Consider the following 19,828-nt stretch of genomic DNA (forward strand, 5'->3'; position numbering starts at 1 on the left):
TGCAAGCACATAAGAACATAGGAAGAGCCTGCAGGATCAGGCCAATAGCCCATCTAGTCCAACATCCTGTCCTCTCAGTGGCCAACCAGATGCCCGTGAGAAGCCTGCAAGCAGGACCTGAGTGCAAGAGCACTCTCCCCTCCAGCGGCTTCTGGCAACTGGTTTTCAAAAGCATTGTGCCTGTGACTATGATGGCAAAGCACAGCCGTCATGGCTAGTATCCTCCATGAATTTGTCTAATCCGCTTTCAAAGCCATCCAAGTTGGTGGCCATCACTGCCTCTTGTGGGAGCAAATTCCATAGTTTAACTATGTGTTGCATGAAGAAGTACTTTCTTTCGTCTGTTCTGAATCTTCCAACATTCAGATTTGTTGAATGTCCACAGTTCTAGAGTTATGACAAAGGGAGAAAAGCTTTTCTCTATCCACTTTCTCCATGCCATGCATAATTTTATACACCACTATCATGTTGCTTCTGACTCACCTTTTCTCTAAACTAAAAAGTCCCCAATGCTGCAACCTTTCCTCATGCTCTATTCCTTGGATCATTCTGGTTGCCCTTTTCTGGACTTTTTCCAACTCTACAATATCCTTTTTGAGGTGAAGTGACCAGAACTGTACACAGTATTCCAAATGCGGCAGAACCATAGATTTATACAACGGCATTATGATATCAGCAGTTTTATATTCAGTACCTTTCCTAGTGATCCCTAGCATGGATTTTGCCTTTTTCACAGCTGCTGCACACTGGGTCAACATATTCATCAAGCTATCTACTACGATCCCAAGGGCTCATTTCTGGTTAGTCACCACCAGTTCAGACCCCATGAGCATATGTGAAATTAATTTTTTTTGCTCCAATATGCATAACCTTACACTTGTTCACATTGAATTGCATGTGCAATTTTCTGCCCGTTCACTGAGGAGAGGTCCTTTTGGAGCTCTTTGCAATTCCTTTTTGTTTGAACAACCCTGAACAATTTAGTATCATCAGCAAACCTGGGCACCTCACTGCTCACCCCCAATTCTAGGTTGTTTATGAACAAGTTAGAAAGCACAAGCCCCAATACTGATCATTGGGGGACTCCACTTTCTACAGTCCTCTATTGGGAGAACTGTCCATTTATTCCCACTCTCTGCTTCCTGCTACTTAACCAATTCCTGATCCATACGAGGACCTCTCCTCTTATTCCATGACTGCTAAGCTTATTCAGGAGTCTTTGATAAGGTACTTTGTTGAAAGGTTTTTGAAAGTCTAAGTACACTATGTCCACTGGATCACCTCTATCTATATGCTTGTTGACACTCTCAAAGGTTAGTGAGACAGGACTTTCCTTTGCAGAAGCCATGCTGGCTGTGCTTCAGCAAGGCTTGTTCTTCTATATGCTAGGTTAATCTATCTTTAATAATACTTTCTACCAGTTTTCCCAGGACAGGCGTTAAGCTAATCGGCCTGTAATTTCTGGGATCCCTCCTGGATCCCTTTTAAAAGATTGGCATTACATTGGCCACTTTCCAGTCCTTAAGTATGGAGGTGGATCTGAAGGACAAGTTACATATTTTTGTTAGAAGATCAGCAATTTCACATTTGAATTAGTTGAGAACTCTCAAGTGGATGCCATCCAGACCTGGCAATTTGTCAGTTTTTATTTTGTCTATTAAGCCTATAATCTCATCTCTCGTCATCACTATTTGACTCAGTTCCTCAGACCCCCTTCCTGCAAAAATTAGTTCAGGCACAGGGATCTGCCCTATATCCTCCACTGTAAAGACAGATGCAAAGAATTCATTTAGCTTCCCCGCAATCTCTTTGCCCTGCTGAAGGACACCTCAGACTCCCTTGTCATCCAAGGGTCCAACCACCTCCCTAGACAGTCTCTTGCTTTGAATGTATTTAAAGAATTTTTGTTGTTTTTTATGTTCTGAACAATGTGCTCCTCAGATTCTTTTTTAGCATCCTTTATTATCTTTTTTTCCTTTTCTTTTACTTATTTCTTACAATTATATCCCACCTTTTTCTGGCCTACATGGATCTTCCCCTCATCATTTCTTACTCATTTTTCATTGGCGATCACTTGTGGCCGAGCAAGATTGTCTTCCAAGATAAGGTCTTTGCTTGGAAGACTCCTGTGCATGAATTTGTTGTATGTGGGGAGATTGGTGCACGACGATCAACACACAATCTTGACAGAAAAAGGCTTTGATCCAATGGCATGGATACCACGACGATTGGAAGTCTTTTATCTGCTGCAGCCTTCATCCGCCTTCACAGCCATTGTAACGTACACATTGTTATCCTCTGCCTGTTCTGCCGTTGAGGACATGCTTGGATCGTTCTTTGTCTGGTTCCTCTCCCTTGACCTTAGTGCCATGGGTGACCCTGCTTGGAGTACATGACTCCCGATGGCATCGCTCACAGTGTTCATTGGAACACGCAAGCCCACTCACCGCTACAAGGTGATGATCCACCGAGGGGATTTCATACTCACAACAACCCTGTGAGATTAGGCTGAGAGACACTGATCGGGCCAAAGTCACCCAGTGAGTTCCATGGCTGAGAGGAGATTTGAACCCTGGTCTCCCTGCTCCTAGTCCAACACTTTAACCGTTACACCACACTGGCTCTCTGTGGCAGATGTACAGGAATCCCACTGTAGGACAGTCAGTAAGGGAAGGGATTCTCCCTTCATTTAGGCAGAGTAAGGCAGGTGTCTCAGGCAGCCCATTTTGTGGCATCATCATGAAAGGCAGGAATTATTAATCAGTTAATGATTATTGTATTTCTTACTGCTATTGGTATGCACCTTGACTTGAGGAGATGCAATTTGATTGACTGACTGACTGACTGACTGACTGACTGACTGACTGACTGACTGACTGACTGATTCCTGCTTGCCTGCCTGCCTGCCTGCCTGCCTTCGGGGAAGGGACATAGCTCAGGAGTAGAGCATCTGCTTTGCATGCAGAAGATCTCAGGTCCAAGTTCCCACATCAACTCCTGGAGAGCCACTGCTGGCCAGTGTAAACATTACTGAGTTAGATGAACCAATGTTCTGACTCAATATAAGGTAGCTTCCTACCTTTCTTCCTATGAAGCAGCTTGAAGCAATTTCATCATAAAGAATGCATATTTTTTTAAAAAAACCACAGTAAAGCATAAAAAAATCATATATAAAAACAATTAAAACAGTAACTAGCTTCTCAGGCAGCAGAACGTCTTGTGTGCCGACCCTGCTTAAAGGTAGGGCATTTGGAAACCATTGGTTACATTGGATTCGAAACGACATTTTATGTACACTGTAGTTTTTGTTGTTGTTGTTGTTCTGATGCAGGCAGTTAACAAAAGGCAGTAAACATTCTGCCTAGAAGGTTGTCCTTTCATATCTTCCCCATATTTATTTATTCTTTCTGAACAGAGAAACCAAACAACAGGACCATCAGACAGAGAGTTCCTTGTTGCTCTTCCTCTGACTGAGAACATTCCTAGAGTAGCTTTTAACCTTTCTTGCACCAGGAATAAAATCAAAGTGTTGAGAAGCAAAAAAAGAATAGAGGTTAAAGCTTCAGACTACACCAGGAAAGGGAACAGGGCTGCAGGTAAAGGCTACTTTTATTTGGAGCCCAGCTACCTTTCCTCCGCTGCTTAACTGTTTCCTGCCAACTAGCTGAGCTGCCTGGGTGGAGACTTAATGCTTCCCACCCCCACTCTACAACCCCAGTTAAGAGCACTGAGGAAGGGCTGTAGTTCAGTGGTAGAACATCTGCTTTTCATGCAGAAGGTCCCAGGTTCAGTCCCCAACATCTCCAGGTAGGGCTGTGAATGTCCCTCATCTGAAATCCTGGAGAGCAGCTGCCAGTCAGTGTAGACAATACTGAGCTAGATGGACCAATGCATAAGGCATTGTACAAGGCCAGTATCAGGACACTTCTTATGTTCACTCTCATTGCATGGCTCTTCAGCTTTCCCCAAAGTGCCCTGGAGTCAATATGATCTATATGACAGAAGGGAGGGAAGGGTGATACTCCTCCCCTCGTCACACAGTCTCCACATGTTGCTGATTGGCGGAGGATAGCTGAGCAGCAGGAGAAAGGAAGCTGCAGCCCTGCCCTCTCTTCCCTGTCATTCCGCTGTTTCATAGGAGGGGGCACCACATGTTGCATAAAATTAGGCAGTGAGCTGCATGTGACCTGTGGTCAACCAGTTTCCTACCTCTGAACTACAGAGAGAAACAAAGGGCATGTTTTATTAACTGGAGGATGTGGATATTGCCCAGAGAATGTACAGAAATGTGCATTACTCACAATGTGACTGGAGAATGTACATATCAGCTAGAGAACGTACAAAATATTGCTGAGATAGGCACAACCCATGCTGCTTTTTAAAGGGTATGTACATTGACTGAGAAATGTGCACAATTTCCTCTTCACAGACAGGTTATGTGCACATTCTCCATGAGGCATGTTGAATGTGCACAATGGCCGATTGTTATGCACATTAACTGCTCAGTTCATATTCCACCTATCATGCATTTCATTCCAGCCTCTCTACTTTGCATAAGAGATGATAGGTTCAAACCTTTCGACAAAATCCAGTACATAATTTTCTACAGCCCTACTATTGGCATGCCCATTTCCTGCTGAAAAAGTTCTAGTGGCCATTAAACAATTGTATAACATTTCAGTTTCTTGTACTATATCTGCATTCTCCAAATAATGCAGATCACAGCCTGGTAGAAATTTGCTTTATCTTGCCCCTTCAATATGAGCCCACAAATCATTTGTTTTAGGGACCTTTCCACTCATATATTGCTCTAATTGTAAGGCTTCAGTTTGGCTGATACAAAGGGCTTCCTCTGCTTCAGCTTCCAAAGTGTTAAGTTCCAACATGCCAAACATTTATAGTAATTTTAACTGATGACAGTTTAGGAAGCTGCTTTAATAATGTCGGAACATTTGTCTATCCAGCTTACTGCGGTCTACAGTGACTAACAGTGACACTTCAGGGTTTCAGACAGGGGGCATTCCTAGGCGTACCTGGAGATATCAAGGACTGAACCTGGGACCTTCTGCATACAAAGTAGATGCTCTACCACTCAGCAATGGCTCTTCCCCAAGGGCTCCTTTCAAACCTCTTTATACGAGGTTTATATATACGAGATATACCCGTACATCATCTACTTCATTTGTTGTTGTTATGTGCCTTCAAGTTGATTACAACTTATGGCGAGCCTATGAATCAGTGACCTCCAAGAGCATCTGTCATGAACCACCCTGTTCAGATCTTGTAAGTTCAGGTCTGCGGCTTCCTTTATGGAATTAATCCATCTCTTGTTTGGCCTTCCTCTTTTTCTATTTCCTTCTGTTTTCCCCAGCATTATGGTCTTTTCTAGTGAATCATGTCTTCTCACGATGTGTCCAAAGTATGATAACCTCTGTTTCATCATTTTAGCTTCTAGTGACAGTTCTGGTTTAATTTGTTCTAACACCCAATTATTTGGCTTTTTCACAGTCCGTGGTATGCACAAAGCTCTCCTCCAACATTACATTTCAAATGAGTTGATTTTTCTCTTATCCGCTTTTTTCACTGTCCAACTTTCACATCCATACATAGAGATCAGGAATACCACAGTCTGAATGATCCTGACTTTGGTGTTCAGTGATACATCTTTGCATTTGAGGACCTTTTCTAGTTCTCTCATAGCTGCCCTCCCCAGTCCTAGCCTTCTTCTTATTTCTTGACTATTGTCTTCATTTTGGTTAATGACTGTGCCGAGGTATTGATAATCCTTGACAAGTTCAATGTCCTCATTGTCAACTTTAAAGTTACATAAATCTCCTGTTGTCATTACTTTAGTCTTTTTGATGGTCAGCTGTAGTCCTGCTTTTGTGCTTTCCTCTTTAACTTTCATCAGCATTCATTTCAAATCATTATTGGTTTCTGCTAGTAGTATGGTATCGTCTGCATATCTTAAATTATTGATATTTCTCTCTCCAATCTGAACAACTGTTAACACTGGCTCTCAGAAACATAATCCAAATCCACAATAACACTATTAAAATTGGACAGAATCTAATGTTGCACCAGAAGACTTCTGCTTGTGCAGTGGGACTCCGCTTTCCTCTCCTACCCCTGCAGTTCCCTGCACACTCTATGAATCATCTCTGGAAACATGGGGGACCCTAAAGCATATTTAGAGGGCCCATGGGAGACTGCAGGGGAGATGAGAGGAAGGTGAAGTCCTGTTGCATAAGCAAGTCCATTATGCTTGCACGCTGAGAGTGCCAGATACTTTTCTTACCTTGATCTTTTCCTGTTAGTATTTTGTGGGAGGGATTCAAATGCATACTAGAAATTTCAGTTGATGCAATGAAAGTGGATCAAAATGATCTTTCACACTAGCAGAACAAATGCACTTCTTTTAATAAACAGACTTACTGCAGTTAGAAAAGTGACAGGCAACCACACTGAAAAGCATAGGACCAGGAGTGTAGTCGTCTAAGGTCTCAGAGGGTCTTAGACCCCTTACTTTTTTGGGAGCAGGGTCCCAGCAGGGTCCTTATGTCTCCAGCATCCGATGAGCCAATCAGCATGAAAGGGGAGTGTGTTAGCCACTGAGAAGAGTCTTCTAAATTGCTTCCTTGTTGTTTCCTGCTGATTGGAGCCAATCAGACTGAAAGGAATTCCTATTAGTTCCTACTTCAAAAAGCCAAGTTGTGGGGAGTGAGAATTCTGTAATTGCAGAAGAGACAGTGAATCCTGATGATAGCTTCCCATCTGTATCATCAAGCAGTTTGGTGGTAGCAGCAGAGATAAACATGCGGACACTGAATTTAGTAATTCAAGCAACATATCAGACAGTGAGAAAGGACAGTCAAATGGTGACAGTGATTGAGAAGCAGAAAGCAGTATTCAAGCCTGGCCAGATTGTTCTATAATCTTAGAAGCAGTGTGGCTGAGAGGGAGCATGGCTTTGACTGTTATGAAGGGACCCTACACTTCTGAATTTGCCGCAGGACGAGGCAAACAAATCAGGATGAATGCTCATTCGCATATAACCCTCCTCACAACCAAAACAGAACAAATGCTCAATAAAGACCAGATGCAGTCTAACCTCCTTGTAACCTTTGTGCAAGCAAATTGGGATAAACGCTCAATAAACAGGTCATCTGTACGAACCCTTTACGTAAGAGATCCATAGGGACTTTTCCTTCTTTCATTTTCTTGCTGCAGAAGTACCCTTTGAATTCTAGCTGCAAGGAAGACAAAGCGGAGGAAACTGCAGCTTTCTGCAATGCAACGTGCTTCATTTATTTATTCATCAAGGAAGCGGTTTGGTTTGCAAAGTAGCCAGTCCTTGAAACCATCTGATCCCTGGCCCCAAGCATCTCCAGCTGAAAAGACCATAAAACCTGTTAAAACAATATTTACAACTGTGTCTGCAATATGCGACTGTGTATTTATAGCCCTGGGTCAATGCTGACAAATAGAGATGCCTAATTATTTCCCAGGAAAATGAAGGAAACAACTGGGGAGAGGGAGAGAAAGAGAGAGGGAGGAAAAGTGAATCAATGCATGTAAGCTTAGTGAAAGAACATGTTTTCCCCGGCATGGTCTGTGGGCAATGAGCGGTGCTGTAAATTATTATGTACTAACCAGATGTATTAAGGGGAAAGTGGGGTGTGTTTGGTAAAAGAGGCAAGGCTTAAAGTCTTGAACTGATTTGCCAGCTCGGATCAATCCACCAGGCCCAGATGGTTCTTGTTGGGATTAGCATGACAAGTTTCACTCGGCTGCCAAATCGGCTGCAGTACTGTTTGGCCAGCACTGCTGTGCTCCAAACCAGGAACAGAAAGCAGGAGGCCTGGTTTTTTAATTTGTCTGTTTGTTTATTTATTTAGAGCCATTCTACATTTACTCTTCAGGCCCTTCTTCCTTCTCCTAAGGATACACGTAGCATCTGGACTAGGAGAGACCTACAGGAATGGGTTGTAAAGCTTATGGAAAATGGCATTGTTACAGATGTGAAATGGGCTTCAGAATGAAGCAAGAGCTGAACGTGGCTCTTCTTTTTTTTTAATGCAGTAAGATCCATATGTATTCTCTGGTGCAGGGCTGCGCATCTCATGACCCACCAAGCTAACGAATCCAGACAACGGGACCTGTATTGTGACCTGCCAGATGATTGGCAAGGCCACTGCTTTTGCACCCCCAGCAAAAGCAGGTGGTTTATCGAGTTCCTGATGGGCCAGTAGATGTGATAGGTGGGCTGCATTCGATCTGATGGATTGGGAGTTGTGCAGATCTGCTGTGGATACAGGAAGAAAAAAGTTGCAGAGTTTTTAAAAACAGCAGCAGCAATCAGGCCATCTTCTTGCGGTGTTAATAGGAACTCGACACGGGTGAATATTTTCCTGGCATAGACATAAAAGAACAGGGAAAGCTTTGCCTGCTTCATGTCTAGATGCCATGCAGCTGGTAAAGCAGGGTGGCCACTTAGGTATTATCACAAAACAAAAAAGGTCTGTGAGGGGAGCAGGGCATCTCCTAGCTACTCTCAGCACCCTTCACTAACTACACTTCCCAGGATTCTTTGGGAGAAGCCATGACTGTCCAAAGTGAAATAAAGGCCTGGTGTGGATGTGGCCAGGGACAGCTTTGGTTTAAATTTGGGTGGGAGGCTACATGTGCCTGCTGTAGAATAAAAAGGTGGGGGAAACGCTGAAAAGCAATGATACTGTTCACAATGTTTTCCTTTTGGAAAGGAAAGGGGTTTCGCCTCTGCCCAGTGCCCACCCACCCAATCTCCTCCCCTCCCCCTCCTCTCCCCTTCCCCTCCCTGCCCCTCCCCCACATCAGTTTCACCTATCCTAAGCATGATTGCACAGGAATACAGCCCGCTGAACCCAAAAAGCATGCAAATGATCAAACCTGCCCTCCCCTCCTCCTCCCCTCTGCCCACCCTCCCCTCCCTCCTCCTCTAGTACATTATCATCTTCCAATCTCCTCCTTCCCCCTCCTCTCTCCCCTCCCCCTCCCCATGGTCAGTTTTACCTATCTTAAGCATGATTGCATGGGAGTAAATCCCAATGAATTCAATAAGCATACAAATGATCAAACCTGTCCTCTCTTTTGCCCCTTCCTTCCCCCTTACTTCACCCATCCCCATCCCCTTCCAATTCCCTCCTTCCCCCTCCCCTTCCTTCCGCTCCCCTCTCCCCTCCCTTCCTCCTTCCTTCTCCCCTCCCCTCCCCCATGGTCAGTTTTACCTATTCTAAGCATGATTCCACAGGAGTAAATCCCATTGAACTCAATAAGCATGCAAATGATCAAACCTGCCCTCCTCCCCCCCTCCTCCTGCCTGCTCTCCCCTCCTCCACTCTGCCCTTCCACCCTCCCTCTTCCTTTCCTACCCCTGCCCTTCCTCCTCCTCCTCCTCGCCCCATCGCCTGTGGTCAGTTTCACCTATCCTAAGCATGATTACAGGGGAGTAAATCCCACTGAACTCAATAAGCATGCAAATGATCAATCAATTCTCAGCAAACTTGCACAGGATCCCATTTCTTACTGTGAAAAACCAACCCAAATTGTGTTTGCATTTTGACAAATTTGTAGGGCAGTCCAATATCTCAGAGAGGTCAGGTCTCCTGCTCCCCTGGTGCATTCACTATAGCTGCCCAGTTTCCCTGCTTTTTAACATTTGATAGAAATATCTGTTGGCTATAGGTACATTCTTAAAAAGCAAGGTTTTTTTGCCTATTAGTGAATATGTATATATGCAAATTTAGAACTAATTTCTATAATTTAAATAGAAATATAATGCATCCCACTAGTGTTAACCATTGGTGGGGAACAGTTCTCCCTTCTTTCAACTGGGCTTGGACAGTCCTTCAAGGAGGAGACTGTAAAGAAGGGTACATGACCTGACTATGGGAAAGGCACAGGAGCAAAAACACCATTAAAAGGGGGAAAAGCAAAGCCAACAGTGACAGACAGCCAAGGAAGCCCTAAAAGGAAGCCCAAATTCTGTGCTGGGGGAAAAGTATGCAAAAGACATGGTTGCATCATTAAAGCATTCAAAGTATGTAGAAATTATTTTAAAGGCTGGAACAACAGAGAAAATAAATGACTGTGGAAGAAGTCTAGGATGTTGAAACGGTGGTCTTTGTTCTGTCCATTGGAAGTAAGCCTTGTGAGTCTACATCTAGGCAGTAGAGGAGCAGAGGGGTGGCAGGAAGTGGGCAGCAGGTCTGCAGCATACAAGGTCTGGCTCTGGGTGTCAGAGTGTAAGGGTGTTGAGAATTAGGAAAGTTATTGTCCCCACAAAATCCCTAACCCTGAATCTAGGGATGGAAGGAGCTGTCAGTTTCAGTTCTTCCAGTTTCTCATTTTTCCAGTCTTAAATTCAGTCCTCCCCATTTGTGCAGCAATTTGCATTTTTTTAAAAAAGACCTTGTAAAACTTCTTCAGCATTTTAGTGCTAATCTCTCCTAATGAAACACATTTTTGTATGCAATTTTGACTAATGTACACATTTTTGCAAGCAATTTCCCCAAATATAGTGCATTTTGTTATTTTCATTAACATATTCATTACCTCTTTATTCACTAATATATTTTAATATATGCATTTTTGTAAACATTCTTTGGCTGAAGAACTGCATTGCAAATTCAGATAAGTGCAAATTTCAGATGATGGCTGTGTTTCAGTTCTCATATTGCTATGGAAAGTGTGAATTTGATAGATTCAGCTTTAAATGCAAACCGATTTGAATTTCTCCAGCATCTTTACCTGAATTGCACCCCTAGGAAAATGTTGTGGCTACTGATAGATAATAATGTTACAGAGAGCCTTTGCCTCCCTGGGTTCAAATATGCACTAATATAAGACAATAAGGTAGAGAAGGCATTTCCCACACACAAACACAGAGACATGCACATCACAATTCCCCAAAACAGCACAACTGAGGATCAAGGAACAGACTCTCTTTCCAACAAGGAATTGTATTTTGGCTCATACTATATGATCATCAAAACATCATTTTCCCCCTTGTGGGAGGTATGGGGAACCTTTTGCCCTCTAGATGTTTCTGTACTGCAACTGCCATCACTGCAATCTAGCATGGCCAATGGCCAGGGATGATAGGAATTGAAGTTCGGCAACATCTGGAGGGCTGAAGGTTCCCCACACCTGCATTATGGGGTCTGCTTCTGTGGATGAAAGTACCCTTTTAATTGAAGCCATGGTTGAGAAAAGGGATTGTGTGCAGAGTCAGGAATTCAGTACAGATTCTGGGCCTATCAGCAGGACAAGAGGAAACCTTTCTCATTGTACATATGATGTGTAGATTGGTGGCTTATCACTATGTTGCGCTTGTACATTTTGGAGGCTTGTGATCACGATGTTAAAACAGTGGTTTAATGTCTAAAGCAAATATTGAATCATCCAGTTATTTCATTTTGTCATTGCATTGCACTTACTGTATGCATTTTGTTTACTTGGTTTTACCATGTGTCTAATACAGCCTTCACCAATATGACACGCTGACATAATGGTGGATAAGGCTGGCTGGAGTTGATGGAAGCTGTAGTCCAAAACATCTGGAGGCCACTAGGTTGGCAAAGGCTGATCTAAACCATTTTGATGGTTTATTTTGATGAAGGGTTATCATTTTCTTGGTTGGTTGTTCACATCTTCTCGTTTAGCAGATGTACCTTGGTAAGATATCGGCTGTACACTGGCAAAACCTTTTGCAATCTGGGTAATACTTGATTCAAGAAGTCATTTCAAACACAGTTCAAAATGCTTCAGAAGATCCCCTCTAGGTGGCTTCTTTTGCCCTATCAGTTGTGAAGCCAGGGTTGTTACCGTGCAGCAACATGGATAGAGTGTCCCAGCCACATCCCTCAACTGATTGACTTAAGTTGTTCCCAAGTCAGTCGTGCGGAAGTCTTCACTCTGCCCAGCTCTGCATGCTACAGATAATAACTCTGCTGTACTTCACTTGATTGGTTAGTAAGAGATGAAAGAGAAGTGAGTTAAGAGTCCCTGATCTTAATTCCCAGAGGTTCATTGCTTTCATCTGAGCTAGCTTTAGCTAATTTGCTCACTGCCTTCCACGTGTAATGTAATGATTCCACTGGAATATATTATCGAAGCTAGGGTAACTGGGAGCATAGTCACTAGGGTTGGACACATCTGACAGTTTTGGTTTCTCATATTTTCAGTCTTCAACTTAACTTCACCCAATTTGTATATATGTTAGCAAACTTTTTAAAAAATAAAATAAAGTCTGAATGTTAATTCATAAGCATGTTTTTGTTTCTCCCAATACATGTATTTTTTCCAACCAGTTTTCCCCTAATATAATGCATTTTTAACATTATTCCCACCAATATATGTGCTTTGTGTACATTTTCCCCTAACATAATGCATTTTTGGACACAGTTTTTGGTTGGAGAATTCAGAGAAGTGCAATATTTTAAAGGTTAGCTGGGTTTTAGTTCACATATTAATTCAGGCAGGTTCACATTAAAATGTGAACTGAATGAATTTCCCCCTTATCCCTTATCATAGTTTCCATGTTGTTGGTTTCCCTCTGGATAGCTGCATGGTTCTCTAGGAGCACAGAAAAAGTGCAGAATATGGTACACAGAGCAGAATTCAGCCTTTAGAGAGTCTCAGCTTTATTTAATTTTAACAGCAGGTTTCTAGCCCTTTGTGACGGGCAGCGTTTCCTTGGAATTGTTAGGCCTGCAACAAAATCCAAGGAGCCAGACAGTGAGGGTAGTGGACTATGTGGATGAGTAAGATTTCCAGTGGTCGGGGTGGGATTCAGCACCACATATAACTCTTTGCCGCTCCCCATCACTAGCAGAAATAGAATAAATATTGCCGGTTTTCATAATTAATACAAACGGAAGAATTCAGTTTTCCTTCATACAGAATTAGGAATCTTAATCTGTTATTGGAAGCAAGGGAAAGTGCATATCAGCCAAGACTCTAGGTCAAAATGACCTCTAGATTTGGGTCTTTTCAAATTGGAATTGCCTTGGAAGATGTAAGGATCATTGGGTGGTTCCTTAGAAATGATTAGTTGCCTTTGAGGTTAGACTCTCTCTCTGTCTCTCTGTCTCTCTCTCTCAGTAATAAACAAAAATACATGTGTAAGATGTATAGTAGTAAGTGGCCACAAATATGTGAGATTTCAGCATTGGGATTTCAAGGTAAATGAATTATCTGCTGCTCTCATTGAGGGTGCTCTCATTGAGCAGCTGGTGTAGTTGCTTGTTCCCTCATTCAGCATCTTCTGTGTGGCAAACAGGTTATCTAGCAATCTTCTGATAGCTTTGAAGCAGCTGTTAAGTTTTCAACATGCTTTTGGAGGTCTTCTGAATGGATGTCATGACGGGTCAAACCTTGAAGATCAGCTGAAGCTGAATTCCCACTGAGGTTACTAGTTGACCACTGAGAGCAGTTATTGTTTGTCTTTGAAAAGGCAATAGTTTGTTAGGGACTTAAAGGTGAATTACAGAGTCATCATTGCTGTATCATTGCACGCTCATCCCCCTTCCCTGCCCTGCATCCTGGTATTGTCTTTGATCAAATAGGCTTTGAAAGTATTATATAATGCTTCAAAATCTATAACTCCAATTTATTACTTTTTAAAGGTAATTTTCCAAGCTCTGCCTCCAGCCCTTGGACCAAATGCTCTCCTCCAAGCCTTTTTCTTCTCAGGGCAGGTGCAGAGCCCTCCTCAAGAGGCACCTGGTTGGCCACTGTGAGAACAGGATGCTGGACTAGATGGGCCACTGGCCTGATCCAGCAGGCTCTTCTTATGTTCTTATGTTCTTATGTTAGAATGTGTCCTGGAAACCATGTCTTCTACTTTCCTGGATGGAGGATGAACTGAGGGGGGGGCAGGGCGGACATTTTGCCTGCTGTGGAACAGGACTTAGAATGTATTGGTAGTCTAGCTCCCATTGTCTCTTCTTGAGGTCTGCGGTAAGGCTTGCAACTTGTGGATGATGCAAGTAGTCCAGCAGCCCTGGAAGGGAAGTTGATGGGATTGGGTGTGGACTGAGATGGAGAAGTCAGGGTTCAGAATTTTGGTGGTGGGTTTCATATGAAAGGTTATTTAAGCCAAAACAATTTCAATTCTAATAAAACTTCTTAGTTATCTCCAGTAAATTTAGAGGTCTCACATAATGTGAGGTCCTAAGCCACAGTTTGTTCATAAATCTGGCAGTGGTGAGGGTTGGAAACTCTTCCCTACTGTAAACTGTTCCTCTGGGGCAACTGTTTTAGCTCTTTCAGAGAAAGATGGCCCCCAAATATCTTCCACACCAACAACACTGTGGCCATTTTTTGGTTGCCCCTGAGGAAGGGTCTACAGACTTGAAATGTCTTGGGCCAATCAACCCCCTGATCCATGCCTGAGCCAGACATTTTGCAGTGAAGTGGGCTGAGGGGGTGGATAAGCATTGTTAGATAGCCAGAACATAAGTTGGCACAATCTAATACATTCATAATGGCTGAATTGTATAATAGTGCGGAATCATAGAATACTAGAGTTGGAAGGGGCTTTTAAGTCCAATCGAGTCCAATCCCCTGCTCAATGCAGGAATCCAACTTAAACCATACCCGACAGATAGCTGTGTATTTGTCATTGAATTGAATTATTTGTCATTGAATTGAACTGAGGAATTGGGTAGGATTCTGCCTGTGTGCTTTCCCTTATATATCCATGAATAAAGGGGTTATAAAGACTTTATTTGAAAGGGAGGGGTTTGAATTATCCCTGTCTGTGCCAAGCACTCTCCACTCATAGGGCTACAGCTCTGCCCCCAAACTGAGCAGCAGCCTTGAGGAAGGCAGACAGACAGCAGAAGAGCTACTGTCGGCAACATGGGTTGGAAAGCTTTTTGGGTTCCAAGCCCTCCACTATCTGGCAGAGTTCAAGTCCCTTGCTATCTTGCTTTAAAAAAACCTGCTCTGGCTTTTGGCCCCAGGAATAGAAACTGTTTTCTTGTATGAATTCTTTCCGTACCTCTGTTAGTTTATTTATTTATTTATTTATTTATTTATTATTTGATTTATATCCCGCCCTTCCTCCCAGCAGGAGCCCAGTTCTTAAGGTGTTTTCCCAAGCTACACCCCACCATCATTTCAGCAGGAGCGGGAGCTGTAAAAGCCAGCCTTCTGCAGCATGCAGCATGCAGCTGCCTTGGAAAGGCAGGGGGTTGGGTTGCGTCGACAGTCGCGGGAACCTGGGCTGTACGCAGCTTGGCCACAGACAGAGCCCACAGCAATATGCCAGGAATGTAGCTTAAAAAATGGGGAAAGCGAACGCTGGCTCTCTACCAAGGACAATATAATGTAGAATATAAACACAAGGCCCTTGTCTCAGGTTTGGTCTGGCCAACTTGACGAAGATCAGGACAGGCAATTGTGCTGCACAGAAGGCACTCGTGGCAGTCGTTGCTAGCCTGGCTGGGCAATAGTAGCACCTTTATCTACCATTGTAATTGCAGATTACGGAGGGAGCGCAACGCAAAGATGAAGGGTTATGAGAGCACCCTGATTATTTAAGTACAGAGGTAGCCAATGTGGCACCCTCCAGATGTTGTTGCACTGCAGCTCCCAACATCCCTGACTATAGGCCATGCTGGCTGGGGCTGATGGGAGGTGGAATCCAACAACATCTGGAGGGCACCACTTTGGCTGCTTCAGTAACTAACTGTTCACTCTCCCACATATGTGTTGTAGCAAGGGTGGAGAACGTTTTTCAGACAGAGGGCCACATTCCCATCTGGGCAACCTTCTGAGGACTATATGCCAGTGGTGGGTGGGTTGAAGCAATGGATGCAAATTATACTTTTGTGCAGTATGCTAGCTCCTGTACACACTTGCACAGCCTCTCTCTGCTCCATCTGGACAACCAAGATACATTATCAGAGTTCAAGGACACCTTCCAGCCAGGCAAAAACACTCAAGGAGGGTGTTGAGGGCCAGTCTTGTGGGCCAGATATAGAGATCTAGAGAGCCATATTTGGCCCCTGCACCTGAGGTTCCCTACCTGTGTTATAGGGGGGAAAAACCCAAATGTGCTGAATATGTCATTCACGTGCCATCACTGATGAGCCCTGATTATGTTTGTGAATGTGTGACAATAGATATTTATCTTTCCACGTTTCAGACATGCACAAGTTAAAGCTGATGATCCCTTTTAGGTGACTATCAGACAGCGAGTGATAAACTTCCGGAGGGCTACCCATGTCAGTCTCTTGTAGCAAAAAATGACAACAGGGTCTGGTGGCACTTTAAAGCTTATACACAATAACATTGGTTAGACTTTAAGGCAACACAAGAGCCATTTGTTGCTGCATTTCTTTTTGAATTTTTGGACAGTTGTAAAGTTTGCCCAGGATTGTCATGATGTTCAACTTGTGAATGCTAATACTCACCCAAGATTTGGTGAGTTTCACTGTAATAAGGCACACTTTACACACTACAATTTTCCAGCTTGGACACAGCTGTCAGGAGGATTGATTTATAAAGTGGCCTTCACACAGTGGCTTTTCATGTGTATCACACCTTTGTAGGGATGAGCAAATCTGTCAATCTGAGAGTCTTTCAGTTTCCCAGTTTCCCATTCTTATGTTTAGGTGGTGTCTGCATCAGTTTGATATTTTTTTGTTAAAGTCCTCACAAAAATGTTGTCATCATTTTAATGGAAATTTCTCCTAATATACACACTTTGTCAAGCAATTTTCTCTAGCAAACTGCAGTTTATATGTTATTTTTACTAATATATGCATTGCTTCTGCTGCTGTTATTAATTCCATTGATGAATCTCAAAGCATTTTACAATATAATAACATACTAAAACAGTTACCTATATAATTTAAAAATAAAATATAAAAACAGTTTAAAACAACAGCACATGCATAAAATCAATTGGATTCCAAAACAGATACCAACTGGGATAAAGAGCTTAGAAGACTTGTTGAACAAGGAACACTTTCCCCTAATATATCTATTTTATACACATTATTTGGTTGGAGAACTGCATCACATAATTCGGAGGAGTGTGAATTTTAAAAGATGGATGTGTGTTAGTTTGTGCATTGTTTTGGTAGGTTTGCATCAAAATGGAACCAAATTTCTCCCCCTGTCTCTAGCCCTTAGCTATTCTAAAACCAGCACACTGTCAAAATAAGGGGAAGCAGTTTACTGCTCTGTTAACCTTTTGCTCCAGGTTTCAGCAAGCTCCAGTTAAGAATAAGAACCTGTGAGTTTCGCTGAATAGTGGGGAGGAGGTACGAAAGATCTGATTCAATCTGCAACTGTGAGGTAAATTCCAGTTTCAGATAGAGCCTGTCTGGACAGCTGCTTGCCAACTCAAAGTTGGGACATGAGTTTCTTGTCTAGTTATGACAATCAGTTTTAATTTGTTGTTTCTTCCCTTTTGATATCTAGGAGGCTCTCTCAGTGGTGAGTGAAGATCAGTCTCTCTTTGATTCCACCTACGGAGCTGCTGCCCATCTCCCAAAAGCAGACATGACAGCCTCAGGGAACCCTGATTATGGCCAGCCTCACAAGATCAACCCTTTACCTCCCCAGCAGGAGTGGATCAATCAGCCAGTGCGAGTCAATGTTAAGAGGGAATATGATCATATGAATGGATCCAGGTGAGAAAGACAAAATGCCTGTCTGGTGCGCATGAGCAGGATGTGTTGATGCATGCTTGGGATGCTCTGTGAGGAAGTTCAGATGATAGGATCGGGGTGCACATTGAGAAGATTCTCATTCTGTCATCTGAAGTTCAGATTATACATTCTTATAACATGGCCAACAATCTCTTTAGAGACCTCTTTAAGAGGACCCTCTCTGAAAAACTAAGACAGTTGCTGCAGTTGACATGCCAATGTGACTGGGCATTTGTTCAGTCATTCCCAACACCAGCATTGAACATACACATCTGATTTACGTTGATTGGAAAACATCAGCAAAACCAAAAGTGAAATTTGCAACAAAATGTTGCAATATGGACGTATGGATTTCCATATAGAAATGAAGCAAGCAATAGTTTGGCAATAGGTACCTTTTTCTATGCTTTTCACTGGAGGGGTTCCCACAAGTGAACAGAGTGGTTATAATGTATTGTTTAAACTTACAACCCGTTAATCCCATGATCAAGATACGGGTGAGAATTGCCATTTGCTCCTGGGTGATGTCACTGTTTCTGGTGGAGTTTTTATATCTTTTGTCCGATAGGAGAAAATTCAGAAGCAGTGCCTAGACGCAGATAAAAAGAATACTTGGCGCATTCTGAGGAATCTCAAGCTCTGAAAGAAATGGGGACAATATATATAGCTCCTCTAGCCAATTAAATTGTTATCCTTCTAGCAAGAACCAGATAAATATTTTCTAGTGCCTGTGTCTGTACTGGATTACCAGCTATTATAGTTTCACAAATATATCTTCAAGTAGGACAACTTGGTGGGAGGAGTGTCTGACTCTTTCATTTTAAGGCTGGTTAAGGCTTAGGGCTATGGGACTGTAAATGGAAATTTTAAGCCCGACATCTTAGAGACGGCAGTGTTAATTTTGGCTGTGTTGGCGTACTCTAAATGCCTGGTCCTGGTGTATTTTGATCCAACTGCAGCTTCTAAACAGTCTTCAGCCCACATACAACTAGTGATGTTGGGGAATTCTCACCAAAAATAAAATGGGAGCAGAAATTGCCATGTGTTTACTTATTTGACCCATGTCCAGAATGGAAATCAAGCCAGCGAATATGATCAGCATTTGCTGTTGTCGCTTTCAGTGTACAAGCAATACGTAATTGATTAAGTATTTTCCCATTTGCATCATGTTTCCTTGCACTGAAATGAATGTGGTGAAGTAACGTAATGACAACATAGCTGATGTAATTTATGTAATTAATTATATAAATTATGTAAGTTGCATCATTTTGTCACAATAGACAGTGAGACCAAAAATGTAGTTTTTGGCAGAAGATGTAGTTTTTGGCAATGAATGCAGGACAAAATGATGCCTTTTTACATCCTTGCATACAGGGCATTACAGTAGTCCAAATGAGATGTTACCAGAGCACGGACAACTGTGGACAAGATACCTTTGTCCAGGAGGAGCCATTTCTAGTGCCTCAGCCTGAGTTGCATTATATACCTCTCTCAAAACTCACTCAGAGACATAGGTGGAAAATTCCTCCCTATCTCATATGAACATCCCAGAGACTGTAAAAGAGTAGCAGTTGAGTCCTAAAAGGGGAGACTTGACCATTACCACTGGCTGCATAGAAAGGAAAGAGACATTTATTTACCTCTTGTCCCATATGGAAGTGAGTCAATGGTTGGAACTAATGTTGCTGGGGGAGATATTCAGTGCAGTTCACATTTAAAGGCGGACCTGCCTGATTTGCACTTTTCAAAACAATATATTGAAACACACACATCCTTTGAAATTCTCACTTCTCCAAATTTTGCAATGCAGTTCTCCAGCCAAGTGTACACAACTGCACATAAAAAGCATAAAGTGTGCATAGCAATGCATACCTTAGTAAAATATAACATTTTTTAAAAAAACATTATGTTAGGGGAAATTGCTTTACAAAACTGTGTATATTAGGGGAAACTGCATACAAATGTGTGCATCAGGAGAAATTCGCTGATGAAATATCATGAGGACTTTTTTTAAAAAAAATAGCAAACTGATTTGGAAATGTGGAGAACTGGACTTGATTGGATAAATAAGAAATTGAGAGAAACTGAAATTGACAGACTTTCCTATCCCGGGGTGGGCC

The 19,828-nt window shown here is 42.6% G+C and overlaps 1 protein-coding gene across 6 annotated transcripts in view; it reads left to right on the plus strand.

Annotated features, from left to right (window-relative positions):
* Positions 1-19,828, plus strand: part of FLI1 (Fli-1 proto-oncogene, ETS transcription factor) — a 149,278-nt gene that overhangs the window by 74,352 nt on the left and 55,098 nt on the right. For all 6 annotated transcript variants that reach the window (XM_061592965.1, XM_061592966.1, XM_061592969.1 and 3 more), the window contains exon 2: positions 17,479-17,690. In XM_061592965.1, the coding sequence (XP_061448949.1) occupies positions 17,479-17,690 (212 nt within the window). The remainder of the gene's footprint in view (positions 1-17,478; positions 17,691-19,828) is intronic.

The sequence above is a fragment of the Rhineura floridana genome, chromosome 12 (genome assembly GCF_030035675.1).
Source record: "Rhineura floridana isolate rRhiFlo1 chromosome 12, rRhiFlo1.hap2, whole genome shotgun sequence".
Classification (NCBI taxonomy): Eukaryota; Metazoa; Chordata; class Lepidosauria; order Squamata; family Rhineuridae; genus Rhineura; species Rhineura floridana.